Source organism: Carlito syrichta, unplaced genomic scaffold, assembly GCF_000164805.1.
Source record: "Carlito syrichta isolate Samal-C Ts95f unplaced genomic scaffold, Tarsius_syrichta-2.0.1 Scaffold288977, whole genome shotgun sequence".
Classification (NCBI taxonomy): Eukaryota; Metazoa; Chordata; class Mammalia; order Primates; family Tarsiidae; genus Carlito; species Carlito syrichta.
This window is the reverse complement of record NW_007233073.1, coordinates 5,136-29,619: the sequence shown is the minus strand read 5'-3', so window position 1 is coordinate 29,619 and position 24,484 is coordinate 5,136. Positions and strand designations below refer to the sequence as shown.

At 38.0% G+C, this 24,484-nt stretch overlaps 1 protein-coding gene across 1 annotated transcript in view; it reads left to right on the top strand.

Annotated features, from left to right (window-relative positions):
* MALRD1 (MAM and LDL receptor class A domain containing 1) overlaps nucleotides 1–20,240 on the top strand; it is a gene marked incomplete at both ends in the record, with an annotated part of 488,577 nt that extends 468,337 nt beyond the window's left edge. The window contains 2 exons of the mRNA XM_008054043.1: nucleotides 19,970–20,049; nucleotides 20,144–20,240. Coding sequence (XP_008052234.1) covers nucleotides 19,970–20,049; nucleotides 20,144–20,240 — 177 coding nt within the window. The remainder of the gene's footprint in view (nucleotides 1–19,969; nucleotides 20,050–20,143) is intronic.
* Between the last annotated feature and the right edge of the window lie 4,244 nt (nucleotides 20,241–24,484).

Here is a 24,484-nt window from a genome sequence, read left to right as displayed (position 1 = left end):
CAGGTGGATATGGTTAAAATGTTTCTCTTCAACTGAGCGGCTTTTGACTTGTTTTGTCTGTTTGTTGCTTTGGGGCTTTTTAGGGGCTTTTTAGATGACTTCTGGGGGAACTTTTATTGCCCATGCACATAGATTTTTCTGGGTGGTAGACTTTTTTTTTTTTTTTCTACTGCCCAGGCAAGGATATATAAGAGACATGAAAAAAATTAACAAACAAGCAAAGACAACAGGGAACTAATCCGTAGGTGGGTCTCTAATACCTGAGGTCTCTGGACAATTTGCCTTCTTTTCTCTATTTTTCAGAGCTTATTTGATTTTTATATTTTGTCCAGAGAGTTTTCTTGTGATTAGCTGGGGGAGTGAAATGGAATGCCTTTACTCCCTGTAAGATTCTAGTGTTAAATTTCCTAAAAAAGAAACTTGGTGACTAGTTTTATTTATCTGCTAATTTAGATTGTTGATTTAATGATTTGTTAGATCTAATTTGGTTTGTTTTGCTCTGTATTGTTTTGTGATAGTGGTTTTATAACATTATATGTTATCTAATCTTCAGAATGATCACCCACGCCAAGATTTTTTTTTTTTTCCCCACACTGTTACCCAGGCTGGAGTGCAGTGACATGATCAAGGCTCACCACAGCCTTGATCTTCTGGACTCAGGTGACTCTTCCACCTCAGCCTCCAGAGTAACTGGGATTACAGGCACATACCAAAATGCTTGGCTACATTTTTTTTTTTTATTCTTGTAGAGATGAAGTCTTGCTATGTTGCCCAGACTGGTCTCGAACTCTGGGGCTCAAGCAATCTTCCTGCCAAAGCCTCCCAAAGTGCTGAGATTACAGACATGAACCACCATGCCTGGCCAAATCTAGGAATTTTTGATTCACTGATTTTCAGGTAGGATCAGGAGTTTTTGTGGGTTTTTTCTTTTTAACTTCTTTTTAAAATACCTTTCCTAGTAATGCTGATGACTCTAGTTTGTAAATCACCGGCTTAAAGTGTTCATTCAGACTTAAGGTGAAAATAACATAGCCTTTGTATATGTCTAAAACAAACTTGTTTATTAATCTAAAGGCTTCACAGAAAAACATTTTTTTAATAGAAGTAAGCCCACTTCAAAGTAAGAGAAATGAATCAATTCATGCAGTAATGATATATTTTAAAATATTTGTGTTGTTTTTTCTGTATAATATACTTATTATAAACAACTTAACAATTCAGACATACATCCAAGTTAAAATTCAAAACTTCAGAAATCAATACATTTATGTATCTTCACTTTTAAAAGCAGTATCATACTGTTTGTATACCATTTAGAATGCTTCTTTTTGATCTTGTTTTGATCTATTATGATCTTGTTTTGCATTTCATTATAAAATTATTTTAGGACAATATCAATTGTTCACCAATCATGTAACATTTAGATTAAAGCCAAAGACCAATTACCAAGCATCTTGGTAGATCAAGGAGCACTGATTTGGATTGATTATATTTATTCTTGTAGGGAAGAAAAAGACTCCTTTACCCATTTGAGGTTCATTGACTTGAGGCTCTGCAAATTAAAAGGGCAAAATGTAGATTAACAAGACAAAAGCAAACGGAAGTTTATTAATGCGTGCATACACACAAGAGAACTCAGTGATGAGTAACTCAAAGGGGTGGTTAGAATTTAGGCTTACATTTAGGCAACCAAACAAAGTAATAATACATGTGTAGAAGAATGACAAGATAAAATAAAATACCTTGGAACTTCTGGGCAGCACATTGTGGGGAGGCAAACAGGGAAACTAACAGCAGACAAGGACTGATTAGTAAGGTTTGTTTGCTTAGACTTGTTCTGGTTGCCATCTCAACCCCAGTGACAAGGTTGTTCTCCCCCTCCTGGTACAGGAAAGGACAAGGGGACTTTCATGAGGGGAATTTATTTCTGCTTTCGGCAGATATGAGGAGGGTAAAAAGTTCATCCTGTGTCTTTTTTTTTCTCAGTTGCCATCATTCAGCTCAAAATGATCCTTATTCCAGAGTGGCATGTCTTAGGATGACATATTCAGAATTCCCTCATCCTCTTCCCCCAAGACATCGCATCACCTCATGTCATCACAAGGATGGAGCATCTGCCCTCAAACTCTAGCAAAACTTAACATTCGGGGGCTTCATTTAAACTTTAACTTCTCTATTCTTTTGATTTCATAGAGATTGCCACCAAGGATTGATTGCCACCAAGAATTTTAAATTCTATTTTGCCGAATATGTTTGCTAATCTAAATCAATCCACTTCCCCTGTCTGTCTCCACAGACTCTTTCTTTGTGTCCCCTGGATATCCAGCTCTGTGGTCAACTAACGTTCCTGTAGCCCCAACATCTTCTGTACTGGTTTCTTTTAACTCCTTGCCATAACAGAAAGCAGACTGTCCCTTGAAAACAGTCCTTCCACTGTAACTCTCCCAGTGGAAACTGGTTACACTGTCATAAGTCAAATGGTTACAGTTTAAACCTAGTAGGAGAATTGGTGTCCGCCTAACTCTTCATTGCTTCCTCCAAAACATTTGTCCTCCTTCCTTTTTCAAAGCTTCTAGCTTCTTTGAAGCATGTCCTACCTGGCTGCCCTTTTTGCTTTTCCTCATTGTTTCTGGCATCTGCTTGCAAATATTTATTGATTTTTTTTTTTCTCTTGGCTATATTCATTTCTATTCCTGTAGTCATTCTCAGTGACCTAACCCCTGAGTGTATCCTCCAAATATTCTTTATCCTTTCAATTCTCTGACATCTCCCTAATTAGCTTTTCTTAGACACTTGCAGTTCTCTTCATTCTTTTGGTCTCATTCTGGACATTGTCACCACCTACACCTGATCTGGCCCCCAATGACTTTTTTCTTTACCCGAAGATAAAGGAAATATTGAAAAGAAGACATTTTGATGATTTTCAGGACATCAAACGTAACATGACAACAACTCTGATGGCCATTCTAGAAAGAGTTCCAAAATTGCTTTGACAGTGGAATAGGCTCTGGCATTGGTGTATAGCTTCCCAAGGGGAGTACTTCAAAGGTGACCGTAGTAATATTCACCAATGAAGTATGCAGCACTTTTTCTAGGATGAGTTCACAAACTTAAATGTCAGACCGACATAATTTTTGAACCTGGTTCCCCAACCCAACCAAACTAAAAATTGACTGGAATCATGGTATTTTAGACAAAAGATCTTTACAAACTAACTCACCTCCCCGCCACCACCACCACCACCACCACCACCACTTCCCGGCACTCTCTACACAAGCAAAATGAAGGAGGAATCTGAAGAAGACAAAGACATGGGGTCTGGGATCTGATGCTGATTTCGGAGAGAAGTCCTGTAAGTTCTAGAAGAGGAGACGTCCTTGAGAGTCAGCAGTCAGGCTGTTGCAAAGAAATTGTGGGCAACAGTGAATGTCCCCTCCTAAAACTGTTCTAAGTTCCCCTTTCCAAAAGAAAGAGGAGACTAATAGTTTATCTGATATTTTAATCTGTTGGAAAATTGTAGTGAGAAGTTGTTGGGGAGTTTAGGAATTAGCCACAAAGCATAGCAAACTAAACAAATGAAAATAAATTGGATCATTAACTTCAGAAAGAAAGGTAAATGATGGTTAATCTTCATATACTATTGGCTCTGCAGTGAACAATATTTATATAGTAGTGATATTATAAACTCTGAATATGAGTTTAATTATTCTGAATAGTGGAGGGAGGCTGCTAGGAGGCAGTGAGTAAGAAGCTGTTTTTTATACAATGCAAAGAAATGTGTAGCTATCAATAAGATAGATAAATAAAAAATCCACATATGTATATTATTTATAAAAATGGAGGTTCACATGAGAAGACACATTTAAAGAAGTTATTTGTCTTCAGAGCTTGAAATTTTGAATGCAACTTGAATTTTTGAACAATATGCATTAAATACTTTAATGGAAATAGAAATATAGTAAAGTGTCCCCTTCTCTCTGTCTCTTTCTGTCTCTGCTCCCAACACACAGAGTTAGTTATAACCTTAAATAAACTGCCTGAAGATGCCACCACATGTTTCCACTTTGAATTTTATCTGAGAGTTAAAAATTATTCCAAATGTGTGCTTCCTTCTCCTCCCCTTATTTCTCCTACCTCACAGTGCTGTCTCGGCCAGTTACTATCCCTTACATTTTTTCAAGAGACTCCTTATCACAGAACTTCCAAGTCGTTCCATCAGTAAATCCATCAACCAGCCTTCACCTGTCATCATGTTCCATGTCTTCTCTCAGAGAAGATCCTTTTCCTCCATGGGCTCTGAATCCCATTATTCCTTCTCCTCCTCCCAAGAATTTATTCTATGCAATTGCCCTCTTTACCAGATACCAGCGTCTCTATTGAATTGTTTACTGAATTATCAACAAACATGCCCTGGTTGCTATAATCTTAAAACAAGGAGATGACAAGAAAACCCTCACTTGTTCCCACTTCTACCTGTCTTGATCATTTCATGATGCAACACCTTGAATGAAATGTCCACACTCACTGTCTCCAACTTGGTGCGAGCACTGCACTGCAGCCTCTCTGATTCCATCATAGGCATAGTCACTCACATATTTGTTTATTGTCTTTCTCCACCCATATACATACTCCGTTCAATAAAATGTGAACTTCATGAGGTCAGGAAGTTTGTCTTTGTGCTGCTATCCTCGTGCTTAGAATACAGCACCTAGCCCTTAATAAATATTTTTGAATAAATAAGTCGAATATAAAATCTTAATTTTAAAACAATACAATGATTTCTTGAAAGTTGTTTCAGTGTATACTGTATGGTACACACTATGGAACATACAATATGACAAGTAGTTCAATACATTTTTAAAATCTAAACTTTAAAAATCCTTTTATTTAATATAAATATGTGATGTGAATCAAATCAAATCAAATCAAATATCTGTTTCATTATTTTGCACCAATCTGTGTTGTTATATATTTCAATATAACATGCTACAAAAATACTGGAGTTAAATAGTTAGCAACATAAATACAATCAATATCTGCTATGTGTCAGTTGTCATTATCTAAAAAATGAGGATTCCAGTGTACATTTGTTTCCTGGAAAATGTGGCAAAGTGCTCAGGAAATCATTAAAACTCTATACATTTTTAATTTAACAGGAGGTGTTTGTCAGTCTATAGTTGGGGTAGGGCAAAAACATGTCAGGATTTATTTTGACAGAAACTGCTGATACACCTAAGGCGATAAGGTAAGTTTTTGTGGTATCCATCAGTATCATGCCTTTCTGTTTTTCTTCCCTCCCACCCCATTTCTCCCTCACCCTATCCACCTCTCATATCCACAAGCCAGGTAGTAAATGACCTATTGTCCTTAAAATGTATGAGATTTTTACAACAAGAAATAGTCCCTAACAGACTCATTTTTCTTCCATAGCCAGCCACACTATCCCTATTCTCATTCAGGGGCTCCCACCTCTCTCCCATCTCTCTCCCAACTCCATCTTCGCCAGGTGTTACACATTAAAAACCATCATTTTTCACTGTGTCCAAGGGTATGACGTTCTAGGAGATCATCCAGTAATCTAACAACAGAGACATATAAACAATGGAATTGCTCTGATCTATCTATATCTATATCTATCTATATTATTATATTATATAACTGTTGCTCTTTAACCACCTTAATAGGAGATTTTCTCCTGTATTTTACTTTGGGATTTTTGTACAACTTTTATTAGTGAGATCGATTTGTGATTTTGTGGATGTGCTATACTTGATTGATGTTACAGAGGTATGTGGCTTTAGGAAATCTCTTAGTTAACCTTCGTCTTTTCATATGTTCAAAAGAGTACATATCACCTGGGAATTCTCTCTTTATTAAATATTGAGAAAATTCACCAATAAATTTATCAAGGTCAGAAAATATCTTAGGAAATACTTCATTCATAACAGTAGTTTTAATGACTATTCATTTTACATGTTTATAAGAGCTTATATAACATGAGGGCTTTTTATTCACTGAGAGCTTGAGAAAATTCATCACAAAAGTGATTTGAGGTAGAAATATTTTTGGAGGTAGTCTGTTAATAACTTAGAACTTAGAATAGGTTTTTTTACTATATTTTTACTTCTTTCCCACAAGGCCCTCGGCTTCTTATGCAAATTAATTTGACTTTTGCTTATGGATTAGAACTACATACTGAGCAAAGAGACAGTTTTTATTAAAGCCTATAACACCACGTATTCTTATATTCAGATTGCTGGTGATTTATTTAGGATTTTGGTGTCTATAAATGACATTGTTTTCAGGTTTTCTTCTGTGTATATAGTTTTGGAGATTCTACTATCAGGCAAATATCGGCTTACTTGTTTTCTGAAGTAGGACGTATAGCATGAAGATTACTTTTTCTCGAAACTTTTTTTTTAACAAAAAAGTAAAAAACCTTCCTTGCTCGAAGCATGTTTGAAGACTTTTCTAATATAATAAGTGTTCTTGGACTACCATTGATTTGTACAGCTTACATTTGTTTTATGATTTACATTATCTCTGCAAAATTATTTCATTCAGATTTTCAGATTTCTATTTATATAGTTTGATTTATATCTATTTTATACATATATAATGTATAAATATTTGCATTATACTTACAAATATATTTAATATATTAGCAACATAGAAGTGTGTACGTGTGTGCATGTGCATAACATTTGGGTAATAAACAATACAATAAAGAAAATAAATTAGGGTAAGCAGATATTGGAAAGGGATGAGGAAGAGATGATGGTGGCTGTGTGTCTTGGAGAGAATTGTTGATTAAGGCCTCAATTGTTGAGAATGTGTCATCTGAGCCAAGACCACAATTCTGTGAAAGTATAAGATATGCCAAGATTTGGTTGGGCAGAGTGTGTCTGTCACAGAAAATAGCAAACATGAAGTCACTGAGGTAACAATAGGCTTAGTGTGTTTAGAAAACAGCATAACCTTACTCCGAGTAGATAAGGTCAGAGGTCAGAAAGCATATGGTCTGATAGGCTTTGTTGCCTAAAATTTAGAGCAAGACCTAACGAATAGAAGGTGCTCAGTAATTAGCTGGGTGTGGTGGCACATACCTGTAGTCCCAACTACTTGGGAAGCTGAGACAGATCGCCTGAGCCCAGGAAATTGAGACTGCAGTGAGCCATGATTGCACCACTGAACTCCAGCCTAGGTGAGAAAGCAAGAATCCATCTGCAAAAAAAAAAAAAACAACGGTATTCAATATGTTCAATAATTACTCACAAACCAAAAAGTTCACTGTTTACACTTTTATGCTTAGTTTAATGAAAAGCCCTTGGAAAATTCCTTGTGTTGTGCTGAGCAAATAAAAGGCCTCCTTACTTTACCTAAAAGTCAAAGAGAGTCTTAGAGCCCTGCAGGTTGTCTCCTGGTCTTTGCCAACACTATGGTTGGTGAGAATTCCTTCCTTCCAGAGCCCTGCAATTCATTGCCTGTTCTTTCTAATTTTCAGCATTCCCATTTTGTGTTTATTTGTGTGTTTTTGTGTATATTTTAGTGTTATAAAGAGAAAACATAAATAAGATCTTACTGGAACTAAGAGGTTCAAAATAATGTTTGTTTTGTTTTGTTTTGTTTGAGTTAGAGTCTCACTCTGTTGCTCAGACTGGAGTGCAGTGGCCGGCGATCCTTCTGCCTCAGCCTTCCAAGTAGCTGGAGCTACAGGCGCGCGCTACCACACCCAGCTAATTTTTTGATTTATTGTAGAGATGAGGTCTCGCCAAGTTGCCCAGGCGGGTCTCGAACCCGCAGGCTCGGGCAATCCGCTCACCTCGGCTTCCCAAGGCTCTGGGATTACAGGCTGAACCACCAAGGCTGGCCCAAAATAATGTTTTTAAAGGAACTTTCTTTCAGACTTCATATGACAAGAGAAGAAGCATTTTAAAAATCTATTGCGAAGTCTACACTCCACAGCAAAAATGTAATGCCCTCACCTTCTTCATCTTAAAACGAGACTAGCTTCTATTGACTTGTGGCCTATTTCAATTGCCCAGTTTGTGAATTATTTAACTTCCTATTTCTTCTCCCTTTCTTTGTTTTCCTTCTTTCCCATCCAACTCCAGGGAAATATTACTTCATAGAAAAAAAGAAAAGGTCAGGGGAAATAGAAAACTCAAAACACCAACTTTAGGGTTTTTTTAATTAAAATTTAATTTTTAGTATCCTTTCAACTATAACATCAGAACAGAAGAATACCTTTTACCTGCTTTGTTTGTACTCAAGTCATTAAAGTCATTTCTACTGTGCTGTAATAGTTTGAAATAGCATAAGAATGTGTGCTTCCTTCCTACATGTGCGATCCTATGCAACCTGACTACCAATTCATGTGACAATTGCAATACAAGCCACAAAGGAGCATGTGACTTGCATTTTCAAATGATCACCTCCTCAGGATGAATCTGACCATATGGAAAACTTTTTAAATGAAAAACTGGAATACTAAGTTTTTCACTATATTCTTATGGTACAATGACCAGAAGACAAGCTAAGGAGTTCTGAGGCCCTGAATTCACTGCTTACAAAGCATTGCTCCCTGAGCTGCAATTTCCTCTGTAAATTGGGAATAAAAACGCTTAACCCTTTACAGGGATGTTCTAAGGCAGTGGATCTCAAAATGTGTCCCCAGGCCAGCAGAGGCAGCACTCAAGAAAGTATTAGAAATGAAATTCTTGAGCTGGGCTCGGTGGCTCAGCCTGTAATCCCAGCACTTTGGGAGGCCAAAGAGAGTGGATTGCCTGAGCCCACAGGTTTGAGACCCGCCCAGGCAACTTGGTGAGACCTCGACTCTACAATAAATCAAAAATTAGCCGGGCATGATAGCACACACCTGTAGTTCCGGCTACTTGTAAGGCTGAGGCGGAAGGATAGCCGGAGCCCAGCAGGTTGATGCTGGGGTGGCCGTGAACGTGCCACTGCACTCCAGTCTAGGCAACAGAGTGAGACTCCAACTCAAAAAGAAAAAAAAAGAAGAAAGAAATGAAATTCTTGGATCACCCCTGACCTACTGAATCATAAACTCTAGGGATGGTGCTCATAGGTCTGTTTTAACAAACATTCCGGGTTATTCTGATGCATCTAAAATTGTAAATGACTGTTGTAATGATTGAATGGGTTAATATATGTACCAAAAACTGCTTTGATAAATATAACACATAATCTAAGTGTTAACTACTATTATTGTCATGATAATGAATATTTTCAGTAAATATCTATGAGCAGGATTGTGTTCATCAGAGCATACAAGAATGAATAGGTATAGACTCTACCATCAACAAATGTATAGTCTGAAAAGACTTACAAGGAAACTGACAAACTCAGTACTGTGTAATTAAGTGATATCATAAAAGTCTACAGGTACTGTGGGACAAAAGATGATACATCTAAGTCAAACAGAGGCTCAAAGGAAGGCCTCCAGGGGTGAGTGGTAATGGGTCTGTGTCTTTAAAGATAAAGGCAAGTTAAACAAATTGATAAGGAGTGAAAACAAATGTTGCGGAAAGCCCCCGAAGTATGAAAGAGTATGTCTCTTGGCTGAAGGGGCTTTGAATAAGAGTAGAAGGTTTGTGAGCCAAAGGACAGCTGAGGTCAAACTAGCTGTGCCAGCAAGAAGCCAGATCAGAAGAAACCCCCTGTGTAAAACCGCCTCCTCGGGACAGGATTCTAAAAGCTGTGGGAAAGCAGTGAAGTGTTGAATCAGGGAACTCACACCATGTGGCATTAGCCTAGTGGCAGGAAATCCAGTTAGGAACCTAGAACAGTACTAGTGTGATGTGCTACAGGATATTGGCCATGTGGCAGGATCAGGATGGGCAGGAGGAAGTAGCTTAGAGTTGTTTAGGAGGTGAAATGGATGGGACTGTTGTGATGGAAATATAAAGTAAATGATTGAATATGGGACTTGGAACATACCTTTTAACCTGTCAATTTTTAATATAAAATTCTTTTTCTGATACTTGAAATATCATGTTTCAAAATGATCCCTTTTAGTTTTATCCTTGTTAGGAATAGCACAAGCAAATGGGTTATCCCTGTCATCTTAAATCAGTAAAAAGTATTGGATCGGTGGCTTAGCCTGTAATCCCACGCCTTTGGGAGGCTAAGGTGAGTGGATTGCCTGAGCTCACAGGTTCGAGACCCGCCTGGGCAGTGAGACCTCATCTCTACAATAAATCAAAAAATCAGCCGGGCGTGGTAGCGCATGCCTGTAATTCCGGCTACTCGGAAGGCTGAGGCGGAAGGATCGCCGGAGCCCAGCAGGTCGAGGCTGCGGTGGCCGGGAGCAGCCACTGTACTCCAGTCTGGGTGACAGAGTGAGACTCCAACTCAAAAAAAAAGTATTGGATCAGGTTATCCAGTTTACATTTATAATTTCTTCTAAATTTAAATATACAAATATCAACATTTTATGAAATAACCACATCTCTGCATTTGCACTTAGTGTTTTAACTTTGGACTTATTAAAATAATTATAAATAAATAAAACATTATTTTAATGCTTTAGACTTAGAACAATTCAAGTCATTTAAAAGACCAGATAAGCCCTCTGTAAGTTCCCACCAAATTAATTTGTGAACACATGCCTAAAAAACGTGTGATTCTTCATTTGATTTTCCTGGCTTTGAGACAAATGTGTTGGGGCCTGCAAACAAATGACAGGAAGGATGGGAGGAGATTTTGCTCTCCAGGTGTTACTGGGTAATGAATGGGTGTTACCTAGCACACTCAGAAGTAAGTTATTTCAATAACTCCTCGGTTATAGTCTACTAATAGCAAAAGCCCTGTTAGAATTTAGGAAAGATTAAGGTGCTGGCTGTGGCTGAAGGAGTGTAATTATATTTTATTTTTTCCTTTCTCCTCCTCGAGTTAAGAAAACAGGCCCTTATGCATGAATGGAGCGGGATGTTTATCTTTTTCTTTCAGGTGGGCTCTACCTAATACTTACAAATATTATAAAACATAGTGGAGCTAATTAGACATGGAGGAAATTAGTCCAAGCAAATTAATCACTGGTACTCAGTATGGAATTTCAGTGCTTTATGGCTCAGAGATTATCAAGTAGCGTCTCCAACTTTCTCATTTTCTGGCACAATAAGTTCACCCGTGACAACAAGGATGGCTCTCGTCAAGGGCTTACCTCAATTTTCTCATTCCCTTTCTACTGACGGAGGCTCAGCACAAGGCCCATAAAATACTTGATCCGAGCTAAAGCTTTTGGGTTAGTTGGGACAGTCATATTTTCTCTACCCATTGGAGCACTTCTCATGGGTAGAAATCTCGCATGGGTTTGCAGGAGAGAAACGCACATGGCAGCCACTAAGCATCTTCAACACCTGCTGTCTCTTTTACTCACTGTATAACAGGATCAAGAACCTCCAAGCACATGCATACATTAAGATGGTTTTGATATGGCAGAATTGGTAAGCCATGAAAACAGAGACTGTGACAATGACTGTTTGCTCTTTCTAAATCTTACGTGTTCACGAAGGGATTGGAGATAGCACTTATCAGATCTAGCTACCTGGCAGGCCAGTCTGTTAGGACATGCGGTCCTTAGATCAGCAGGAAACAGTCACAACTGGAATTTATACCAGAGAGCTAAAGACTGTGTAGCAAACAGATTGGCATGGTACCTTACAGTTTACAATGTACTTTCATGTGCACGGTTTTAACTAATTCCCATAATTTGTGAGTTATGATATTACTGTTTTTGAATAGAAAACTGAAATTATTTTACTTTCCAAAGCCACATAGCTAGAGAGTAGCAAAGTCTAACCTGAAATCTAGGTGCCCTGGCTCCTCTATTTCTTACTCACACTATAGCTGCCTCCTCTGTGCTTCGAGATGTTTGCAGGACGAGGTTTAATGTGATAAATGGAAATTTCCAGGCCAATACATCCAGAAATTTCTCCTAGTGTTGCTCTCCTAATAGATAAAAATTGTAAAGTTAATTACTATTATAAATGATTGTATTCCAGCTTTAGGAAGACTATAGGAAGCAAAACCATATAGCCCACAGAGCAAAAGTTGAAAATGTCATTCAGAATGCATATCAACCTTTCTGTGCCTTCATTTTCTCAACTGTGAAAGGGGAAAATTGCCGGAGACCTGCTCCAGCTGGGTTCAGGGTACCCCAAAGGTGGAGATGGCATCGGCAATTGGGGGGAAGAAGAGAGAAAGAGAGAGAGAGAGAGAGAAAGAAAGAGACTGGACTCTGGTCTAGTGCAGAAGCGATGTGTGTTATTGGGAATTACAATGGGTCTTTTATACACAAAGTCAGATGTGGGAGGGTTGTTCCCCACCCACCAGAAACCTTAATCCATGAAAACTTAATCAGTGTTTGCCTTTAAACCCTTTTCATATGATAATCTTAAAATCCCATAACAAAGGAAAACCTAATCTGTGACTGACATATTCTATAAACCTTTTTCATCCTAAACTGATTGATTTATGCCAAGTTAAACAACTCTATAGAAGCTTAAGTATTTACTTTACAAATGAAAGTGGCCCATCCCAGAATGTTTGGAATGTGGCCCAGTCCAAAGTTCACAGTGGGCTACCTGCAAGTAACCCAGCTGCATTGTTTCAACAAAATGGCTGTCTTCTAAAACTGTATTCTACAATTTAAACCTTCAATAAATCCTAAGATTATGACCCAGAAGCCTGTGACCAATACTAAGGCTCTTAGATGTGACACAAGTTGTGTGAAAGCCAAAACTGCAGTTTGTGGAAGAATGGGAGCAATGAGCTTCTGAAGTTAGCTTGTGTTCATCCCGGTCTCAGAGTTTTTATGTTTTGAGCTCACCGGAGCTTAATCTGGTTAGTGCTGAGTAGAAAGGGGGAGGAAATGAGGTCGATAGCTCCCGAACGCATCCTAGCGGTCTCGGGGTCAACGGCCCTTCCTGATCCCTAATGCTCAGTGGGCCTCCGTGGCCGGCTCCCAACAGAAAATAATTTCTACTGTGTAATATTATTGTATTAAAAATAATATATTAAAGCATGTAGAATCTTGTCTAGCACATAACAGGTGCTCAATGACCTCTTATTGAATACCTCTTATTGAATGAGTTTTATATGTTGTAGTTTTCTCAACTGTGGACAGTAGCTATAGATGGGTGCTGCTTCCTCTCAACAAAAATGATGGACGTGAATTTCACCATCATAGCACGTTGCTGTAAATTTCCTACTAAACAGAAAAACAAGTCTACCTGTTATAATGTGAAATTATAAATCTAATCTGGAATATATTCCAAATGCATGCTGCTTCTGGAAGGATTTTTCTTCCACATCCTTCAAAACCACATCATTATAGAGTAGGCATGATCAAAAAGTATATACTATGCTAAAGTATTAGTCAATCTGAAGGTTAGTTTAGGGTCCTATGAACAATTCATATTGGGACATGTCTTTCTAGATACAATCAGTTACAGATGATTTCTTTATACTTGGATGGTCCATATTTCTAACATATCTATGCATTGTATACATATATGTATGTAAACAGTTTTTATTTTTATTTGTTATTTTGAAGGTGTGGGGGTACAATTCAGGGTTAGGTATACAAATTTTCAGTATGCAGGTACCCTTGTTGATGAGGTGTGCACCCCTCCCTCCCTTGGCAGCTTCCCACTACTGTCAATCCCTTTCTTATAGTATTACAATAGTTGTTCAAGGTCCATTTATGAATGAACACATGTGATACTCAGTTCTTGTTTCTGTGATAGATCACTCAGTATTATAGACTCCAAGTCCATCCAAGTTGCTATTAAGTTCATAATTTTGTCCTTCTTTATGGCTACATAATAGTCCATCAGGTATATGAGCCATATTTTTTTAATCAATATTTTTATTATGGTTTTGTAGGGTACAGTTAAGGGTTAGGTGTACAATTACGTTTCATTCAGGCACCCTGAACCATATATTTTTATTCAATCCTCTTTCAATGGGCAGTACGCTTGGTTCCATGATTTTGCTATTTTGAATAATGCTGCAATAAACACACGTGTGCAGGTGTCTTTTTCATAGAGTGATTTGAGTGCCTATAATAAACTGTTATACCTCCATATGACCCTACAATCTCCCTACTGGCAATATAACTGTTTATTATTAAATATAATTTAATATATCATGTTTCATAAATGCTCAGGTGAGAGTGTACATTTTTCACTTTCTGGGACTGGAAAAATTAAGATTTTTGAAGCAATTCTTGCATCCTCTCTTTTATTTTATTTTTTAAAATTTTTTCCCCTCTTTTAATTTTTATTTTAAAATTGTGGGGTACAATGTAGGGTGAGGTATACAAATATTCATTGTGCAGGTACCCTTGTTGATGAGGTGTGCCCCCCACACACCAGGCAGATATCGACTACTGTCAATCCCACCTCCCCACCCTCCCCCCGCCCCCTGTAGTTTCTTGCTACTGTCAATCTTTTACTTATAGTATTACGGTAGTTGTTCAAGGCCCACTTATGAATGAGAACATGTGATACTCAGTTCCTTGTTTCTGTGAGAGATCACTCAGTATTATAAACTCTAATTCCATCCAGGTTGCTGCAAAGTTCATGATTTTGTTCTTCTTTATGGCTGCGTAATATTCCACTGTGTATAGGTACCACAATTTTTTATCCGGTTCTCTTTTGATGGGCAGCACGGTTGGTTCCATGTTCTTGCTGTTGTGAACAATTGTATCCTCTCTTTTAGACTGCTTCTTTACCTTTCTTATATTTTACTTTCTACTTTGTATCTTAATTACTTTAAATATGTTTTTTATTTTCTTTCTAAGTTTATGCTCCTACAAATTCTCAGCCATATCTTGTCCATCTCAATATCCTGTAAATATCTAATACAGTACCTTATGCACAATACACTTCGATAACTATGTTATAAACAAGGGAATATTGATTTAATGAGAACTTTAAGGAGAAAAAGGGAGTTTGTGTGTATTTGTGTTTGTGTGTGTGTGCACATGCACACACGCATGCTAGTAATAGAAGACCCAACTCAAACCAGCTCAAATGATATAGTAATCTATTGACACACATAAGTAGAAACTCCAAATGCAGACTTGGAACATGAACTGATTGAGAAGTTTACAATGCCAGTAAGGTCGTTTCACCATTTCTCCATGGTATCCTAGGTTTTGCTTTCCTATGTTGATTTTATCCCCAGTCTGGCTTTTGCAGCAAAATGATAGCAAGATGACTACCTGAGCTTAAAAGAGTTACATGCTTCCTCTTTCAAATTACAGTTGAAAAGAGGATGTATCTTACCATAAACAGCCATCACAATGTCTCCTTTGGTGACAAAATTTTTACTGGACAGACTTATATCCATGTTAATCTATGAACTAATAATCTCTGTTGATCAGTTATGTGATGGGGTATGTTGTGTTCCTGAGCCCACATACAGCAAGGAGGATGCATGTGGATGTCCTCAGGAGCTGGTTTGGGGTCAAATCCCAACCAAACCATAGACATTCTGTACAGTTGGTAAAGGGAAGGGAGGGAGAGATGGTAGGAAGTTAAATGGTTGTGGAGCAGGCAACCACAGCACACGCAACATGCATTGGGCAGTGTATGTTGAGTTCCAAAAATAAGGTTGAAACGCTCCAACATTAGACTTCTACTCACTAAGTATATGAAGTAAGTAGTAAATCACAGAGCCCCATAAAAGCTCAAAATAAATCAGCTTCTCCTCCTATGCTTTTTGCTTATGAGTTCTCAGAAAAAGAAAAAAAATTCTTTTCTCCCATTAATCTAACAATTAATTTTATTGGGAAAATGTATTCTAATAATTCACTATAAAAATAAAAGACCACCAAAGCAATTACATCACATCTACCATTTATTTTCTTCCTTCTAGACAGTAAAATAAAATAAGCAGACATTCTAATTTAGACTGATGTATCTTAGTCTTAGTATAAGTATTATATGTTTATGGTCATTATGGATCCTTTGTGTCTACACAAGAGTTAGAATCTTATATGCATTCAGCCTTGTTTAGTCATAAAATAGCTAAGAGATTACCTATGAAAGGCTATTCTTATCCTTTTTTTTTTTTTTAACAGAGTCTCACTCTGTTCCCCAGGCTGGAGTGCAGTGGCACACTCACGGCTACTGCAGCGTTGACCTGCTGGACTCAGGCTATCCTTCCGCCTCAGCCTTCCAAGTAGCTGGAACTACAGGCATGCACCACCATGCCCAGCTAATTGTTTGATTTACTGTAGAGATGAGGTTTTGCCAAGTTGCCCAGGCTGGTCTCGAACCTGTGGGTTCAGGCAATCCTCTCACCCTAGCCTCTCAAAGTGCTGGGATTATAGGCATGATCCACCGCATCCAGCCACCCACTGCCCCATTCAGTCAGATATCCAGCTCCCATGGCTGTGCCCAGAATGTTCCCAACTGTATTGGTCTTCTCTGGTTGGCATCAGCCTAGTCACAGCACACAGAATGCCATCTCCCACATCTCATCCAATTTCCCTCTCCTATTTCTCCCCACAAGAGCTTTACTGTTCGCTCCAAGCACCACACAGTTTTTTTAAAATGCTTGCTTTATTCCATCAGGATTAAACATTCACTTATTCATTTGTTATACTGATCTTGCTGATTTACTGTTGAGAAATGAATAAACGTATGATATATCTAAGCTTCTCTACCCACATTCCATGTGAAAAATGATACTGTGTTATTTTTCTTTTTAAAACACCTCAATGATTTTTAATAGCAATTTACGGTCAGCTTGGATGATATGAGTCCACCAAACTGAAGTTAGCATAGACTGGATTTTCTACTTTCTCTTCCAGCCCCAGTACTCATGAGCTCGGCAAGAGAGAAACGTCTTTTACTATTGTTGCTCAAAGGATGGATGGAATATCAGTGCACCATTCTAGCATGATATTAATGCTGTTCTTGGCTTGCCAGTACAAGGGTTGAGAACCCACCCCTTCCAAAAAGATTTTAAAGCAGTCTAGGGATCAGATTGCCATAAATACACTGGATTATCCTTAGAGGTGGTTTAATCTGACAAAGATGAAAATGTATGTTAAATATTCTTACTTGCGTCTTTCTGCAACCCAGCAAAGTTCCCTCCTTTTCCTCTTCCCAACTACCCTATATTGTGGGGTGAAGAGAGAAGAACAACTAAAAGTTTGAACTAAAATTGTATATATATAAAAATATATGTGTGTGTATATATACACACACATATACACACATATATACATGATATGATATTTTCTGAAAATTAAATGTCTATGCCAAGTACAGACTCCTGAATTTAAGAAAGAAGTCCATGATGCATTGTTGAGAAAACTATTTGCAGAGAGATATATTTGCTTCTTCTATTACTGAAAAAACACACAAAAAACCTATACATACATACTTGTATGTATATGCATACATGTGTATTCCATGAGAAAGTAGTAGGAGATATACTTTAGTTACCTCAAGAGGACAGAATTGCATATGAGGGTGAATTTTTGTTCAAATACATCTGGGCATGATTTTATTCTTACTTCAAGCATACAAAGTATGGCGATGAAGTTTACAGACTCATCCTAGAAAAAGCGCTATATACCTCAGTGCTGAATATCATTATGGTCACTTTAGAAGTACTCCTGTTGGGTAGCTATGCACTGACACCAGCACCTAGTCCACCTGTCAAAGGGATTTTGGAACTGCTTTCTAATGGCATCAGAGCTATCGTTATATTATCCTTGATGTACTGAATATCATCAAAATGTCTTCCTTTCAATATTTCCTTTATCTTTGGGTAAAGAAAAAAGTCACTGGGGGCCAGTTCAGGTGAGTAGAAAGGGTGTTCCAATACAGTTGTTTGTTTACTGGCTAAAAACTCCCTCACAGACAGTGCTGTGTGAGCTGCTGCATTGTCGTGATGCAAGAGCTCCTTTGGAGCCATTTTTGCACACACCTTTCTCATGCCAAGATTTGCAGTTAAGATTTTTCTGTTTCTTTATCAACGTTTATTTGGTTCACTACTTTACAGTCAGCTGACGATTTTGATGCACAGTTCAATGATTATTTGCAATGTTTTCATCAGTTCTTCTCATTACTGGCAGTTCTGACCTCTCTGCCTCAGTGACGCTTTCTCTCCCCTCAGAAAAAGATGTAATACATTTGTACACTGCCATTTTCTTCATGGCATTGACCCCATAAACTCGAACTAACATGTTCCTGATTTCACTTCCACTCTTGCCAAGTTTAACCAAAAACTTAATGTTTTTTCATTATTCTAATTCAAACTCCAACATTCTCAAGACAGCACATAAAAACATGCAACAGCAATAATGAATGCCACTCAGCAAGACACTGCCACACATCAACATGAGCAAAGCTGTGACACACTGATACACCAAGGTTATGAAACCTCACTGAGTTGTTTGTACAGTGCTGCCAACGAAATCGCATGGTGGCAGGTTCCCAAACGTAATTGTCAGCCCTCATATATTGTTTTTAATTTGATAAACATCAAGTGTGTATCTTTAAAGGAAAAAAAATTGAGAAGAAATTGGTGATTTGGCAATCAATTTCGTGTGAAGATTACAAATTTGCTGTAAGGAAAAATTTATTCATTTGTATTTAGGTTTATTGACAATAGTTGTTTTAAGTTATAAAATTCATTATATAATTTTAGAATCTCAATAGTCTCTACTCCCATTTCAAAATGTATTGACAGGATTCACACAGTCAAAAGAGAACTGGCAAGGAATGCATCTTAAGAGTTATGAGAATGGAAACTAGATACTCCAATCTTCAGTAATTCTAATTTATTTTATTTGAATTTCAGAAACATTAAAGCAATCAAATTGTCTTCCATTTTTACTTTTTAAAGAATATTCACTAAAGAAAGGAAAGTATTCTAATAGGTCCTCTTGAACTTCTAAGCTTTTTATGTTTAAAGAAGATGATTGGTTTTGTGAAGGAATTGCTTTTCAGCATATAAATTTTCAAATTTAAAAGAGAGATTGAGAGAAAATACAATAAGTGTATGCTGAAGAATCATTGCTTATAATACACAACTTTTGAACACACATTCAAAAGCTAGTTTTTAATCCTATTTTGTAGCACATACTGGGAATTTGGCAGAAAATTCAACCAATTCTATCATAATTAACAACCCATCTTGTTATTTCTGGTAAACAAGCCTGTGTACATAAGATTTCACACCCATATGCAACCATATACTGCCAGAAAAATTCTGTCACAAGTGCTGCTTAGAAATAAACCTCATCTCCTTTAGAGGCACAAGGTACACTCCTATTCTGAACTTTCTGAAGACCATTCATACCAATGTTACAAGTTTCATCTTGAATGTTTCTAAACAAAATAAAAGCAATGGAATCTTAATAGGTATCTGAGATTTTCCCAGCTCCAACAAAGTAAGATTATTAATCTGATTTTAAATCTAAGCCCATGAAGCCTGCTTGTTTGTAAGGAGAAATAAATGTGTTCTCTGGTTTATGTTAGTCTATAATTTGAATATGCTCTGTTGGTTATCTGCAGGAACTTCAGTCTGCTCATAATTGAAAAATGTGTTCGCTCTTTGGGTTTTAGAAAAATGATAAATGTAAAGTAATATTGGACACTGGTGAAAAATGAGCCAATTTTTTGAGAACAACAACAACAAAAAAGGCGCATGTGGAAACCATAGTCCCACCTTATAAAGTCAAGAAGTTGATAAATATTGAGAAAACATCATCTTACATAATAATATGAAAATGATAAAATTTAATATTGTTTTCTTTTTGGCTTAACATCTTTGGTTTCTTATCAAAGTTACCCACATTCCTGGTATCTCATTGTTTATTGGTAATCATCATTTTATCCCATGACAATTCTGCTCAAAAATGTTTTGGCTTGTTTTGTTTTGTTTTTCCAACTCTCTCATTTGATCTCATTTCCAGATGTGGACAAGGATGGAAAGGAAATCGATGTCATATCAAGTTTAATTCTCCTGCTACAGACTTCACATACACTCAGAACAGTAGGTGACATTATGACTAAACAAATGACTTGATTTTGGGATCTCTCATATTTTTCGCTGCATATTTATCTTTTTCACTGGTTTGAAATCCCAGATATATGGACTCTCCTGGGTATCGGATTAGCATTCCTGATGTCCCATATCACAGTTGCGGTCTTGTGTTTTCTGGCCTACAGGAAAGGGCCAATAAGGTAAGTGACGCCGTTAGTTGTTGAATGAAATATACAGGAGCAGAACAATTTTCTGCAGCATTTCATCTGCTATATTTTCCTTTCATCCTGTATTACATGCAGGAAACTTGAGTGTTTCCATAATTTATGGGTTTATTTTTCTGACTGGGCAGAAAGCAGGAGGTACCTAACAATAACTGTTCTCCTTTTTTTTTAGTTAAAAAAAAAAAAAGCCTGGAGTTTTGAGGGCTTCAAAAAAAAAAAGAGAGAGAGAAAGAACATGATATTCTCCACAGAGATAAGAGGCTGGACCTACCATTTCTGGTGATGCCTAGGGAAGGCAGCCAAACCACAGAGTTCTTTTCTTGGCCACCATAGGGAGGCAGAACTCTTAGCACCAGTGTTTCATCCAAGACTTTCACGTTCTGAGCAACGCACAGAACAGAGGCTGAGAGCTGTCGCACCTCATGAAGGAACTTCTGAGGCCTGGCTCCTGCAGGACTCCAAGGACCTCCCCACCTTAGAGCCCTTTAGAGGCCTGGAATCCTCCTAAGTATCACCTGTCTTACCATCATCAGAATATGTTACAGGTCACCCCAATAACGAAAGTGGTTGACTTTTTTACAAATTCAGCAAGATAAGGATTTACAACAAGATTTAATAACGTTTTTCAGAAATCAAAAAAAAATGCATCATCTCTTGCACATATGAGTTTGTAGTCAGAAATTTAAGTCTGCCACGACATCAATGTGTCTTAGAACAACGGAGGATTTTTCCATTTTCCTTGATGTCGACTTTTATGTCCCGCCTGATAACTTCATTTCAGATCTCTATCCTGCAATCGTGTTAATAAACAGACACCATTTGGATATTGTGAATGAAGGCAAAATTACTATAGAACTATGGTGCTTATTAGAAAAAACATACGATTTTTTTTTTTTTGAGTTGGAGTCTCACTCTGTCGCCCAGACTGGAGTGCAGTGGCCGCTCCCGGCCACTGCAGCCTCGACCTGCTGGGCTCCGGCGATCCTTCCGCCTCAGCCTTCCGAGTAGCCGGAATTATAGGCACGCGCTACCACGCCCGGCTGATTTTTTGATTTATTGTAGAGATGAGGTCTCGCTGCCCAGGCGGGTCTCCAACCCGCGGGTTCAGGCAATCCACTCACCTCAGCCTCCCAAAGGTGCGGGATTACAGGCTGAGCCACTGAGCCCAGCTGAGATACAATATTTTTAATCCATTACTATAATGATCATATCCATGTATTAATTCTTTAATTAATTTTTACATGCCTAAAATATGCCAGACGATGTAAATACAAACATGAATGAGAAGCAGTCTAGACTTTAAGGAGTTTGAAAACTAGCGGACAAACATAAACCAAACAAAACATATAGATTGTCTCATGCAGTTGTGGGAAATGGCATGCTTGACACTTGCAAGGTAGACCAGCAGACTAGAAATCCAAGTAAGAGGTGATGTTGCAATCTTGAGTTCAAAATCTGCAGGGCAAACCAGCAGGCTGGAAACTTAGGCAGGGTTTTTTTCTTTTTTAATTATAAAGATGTGGGGTACAATTCAGGGTTAGGTATACAAACGTTGATTATGCAGATGCCCTTGTTGATGAGGTATGCCCCTCCCTCTCCTAGCAGTTTCCCTCAAATGTCAATCCCATCTCCCTCCCCTGGCAGTTTCCTGCTACTCCCAATCCCTTTCTTATAGTATTATAATTGTTCAAGGTCCGCTTATGAGTGAGAACATATGGTCCTCTGTGGAATATTAAGCAGTCATAAAGAAAGACAAACATATGGACTTTGCAGCAACTTGGATGGATTTAGGCAGGGTTTTTACTTAGCAGTCTTGAGACAGAATTCCTTCTTTGTAGGGAATCCTCAGCCTTTGCCTAAGACCCACCCACATTATAGAGGGCCATCTAATTCACTTAAAGTCAATCAGCTATAAATGTTACTCACATCTGTATAATACCTTCACAGCAACATCTAGACTAGTGTTTGACCAAACAACTGGGCACCATTGCCTAGCCTAGGTGGCACATAAAGTTACCTATCACCATATATAAGTAAAGGACCCTAAAGTATCACTTGTTTATACTGGAACCTACCTTTGAAGTCCCAGCAATAAAGAGGAGCATCATTAGTTGAAGGTGGAAAGTTCAGATAGAGCTGCTTTTATTGTCCTATAAAAACACATCAGAACTCTAATATGACAATAACAGCTCCTCTTGTACAAGTGTCGCCAAGAATTGAGGTCTTGGAGAATCATTTTGCAGATGCTTATAACTCACATAGCTAGTGAGAGCACTCAGAAAGTATCCTGAATTTCACATCCTTTCCAAATTCATGTTGCATAGCCTATGATTTGGGGGCTATTGAGAGACCCCCTCAGGCAAATATTGGTGGCATCATGCCATAGGCTGACAGAGCCACTTCACCTTTCTCTCTTCTAATTCTGTCATTTCTCTTCAATTTTACACACTCCTTTCCACTTTGCTTCTCATCTTCTTCCTTTGCCAAACCCTACCTCTATTTTCCCTTTCCCTTTCTTTCCATAACTTATTTATAAACCCCAGGGTTTGCCTCTGTATCCACTTCCCTTTCTATTTTACACATTCTCCGTGGGAGATTTCATTCATTTCCAAGGTTTTAAATGCCATCTAGGTATTAATGGCTTCAAGTCAGCTCTCTCTTACTGAAAACTTTGTCCAGGCTCCAGATACCATCCTTTTACCCATTGCTAGACTTCTCCACCTATATCTCTAGCTACTTTGACCCTAATGTATCATTTCTATATACCAGAGCCTACCTTTGAAGTCCCAGGAATAGAGGGGAGTATCATTATTTGAGGTGGAAAGCTCAGATAGGGCTACTTTTATTGTCCTATCAAAACACATCAGAACTCTAATATGACAATAACAACCCCTCTTGCACAAGTGTCACAAAGAATTGAGTGAAATTGGCTACACCCTTCAAATAAAAGGCTCCAGGTACCACACATTTTAATGACCTGCCAAAATCTACCAATAATTGGGTCAGACACAGCCCCTCAAGGTTCACAAAAGGAAGCAGAGCTATCTCTTTTGCCACTATCCACTCTTTTATCTCCCCAATCTGTATAAGGTGAAGACTAGACAGAAAAGAGTATGGGGGTCCTTGAAGTCATTGTCTTTGTAATAATGCGGTATATATGGTAAGAAGTTTTTTGAAGAAATGGAGAAGGGAAGGAAGTTACCAACACCACCCCTACCCAAAGAAAGAACTCTAAGAGAGTCAGTAGTTGAGACTGGTGATGCCTAGACAAAAAAGTGAAAACTCTGCTTTCTGAGTTGCATCCATTAAAGCAGAGTGTAGAGAAAAAGTTTCTAGGAATGTTTCACATATGTGTTCTTGGAAGGCAGACATAAAGGCATTTTGTTATTTTTATATCTTGTAAGTAGATGGTCACTGGAGTATTCTATGCCAGCAAGGCTTGAAAGGACCACAATATAATATACTTGGGAACAAAGTAGGGACAGGAGGGAGGGAGGATTATACAGTTATGCATGACCTCAGAAGGTGTGGAGGAGAACCTGGCTATTCCTTTTGGTCCACTAGAAGAAGCACAGAGAATACATTGGATAAATACATTTGAGTTGTAGGGTTGTTCAAACAGCTGCCAGTTGAGGTGAGGTGATGCCTTTCCCAGAGAGGGCACAGGAGTCAGGGCTAGGCTAAAGGTAGACATGGCTGCCTGTTTTTTTTTTTTTTTTTTTTTTTTTTTTAGTGGTGTGAAATTGCTTTTCACATATACACACACAATCACTATGAAGGCCACAACAACAGAGAAGCTCAGAAAAAGTCAAAACTATGCTAACCCATTGGGCAGGTAACTAGTTACAAAAGGAGATTCTGACTTCCGTATTCCTCTTTTCTCTGTTTCTACACCATAGAACTAAGCCTTGATAGCAAGAGAGGGGTGTGCTTCAGAACCAAATTATGACCTTCACCCTTTGCATTACTCTGAGAAGTAGCCTTGAACAAACTTCAAATTTGCAATAACAAAAGGACAGAAGACAAATAGAGGTTGGAACGTGGTATTCTTTGCAGCTTTAGAGTAGATTGGACTAAGCTTTAATGATTAAAGGTCACCATAAATGTAGGGAATTCGCCCAAGATATGTGAACAGGGCCAGGAAAAAAAGAGTTTGACAGACTATAGAAGAAATGAATGATCGCAAAAAGAAAAAAGAAAAAATCCAGTAGGAACAATTT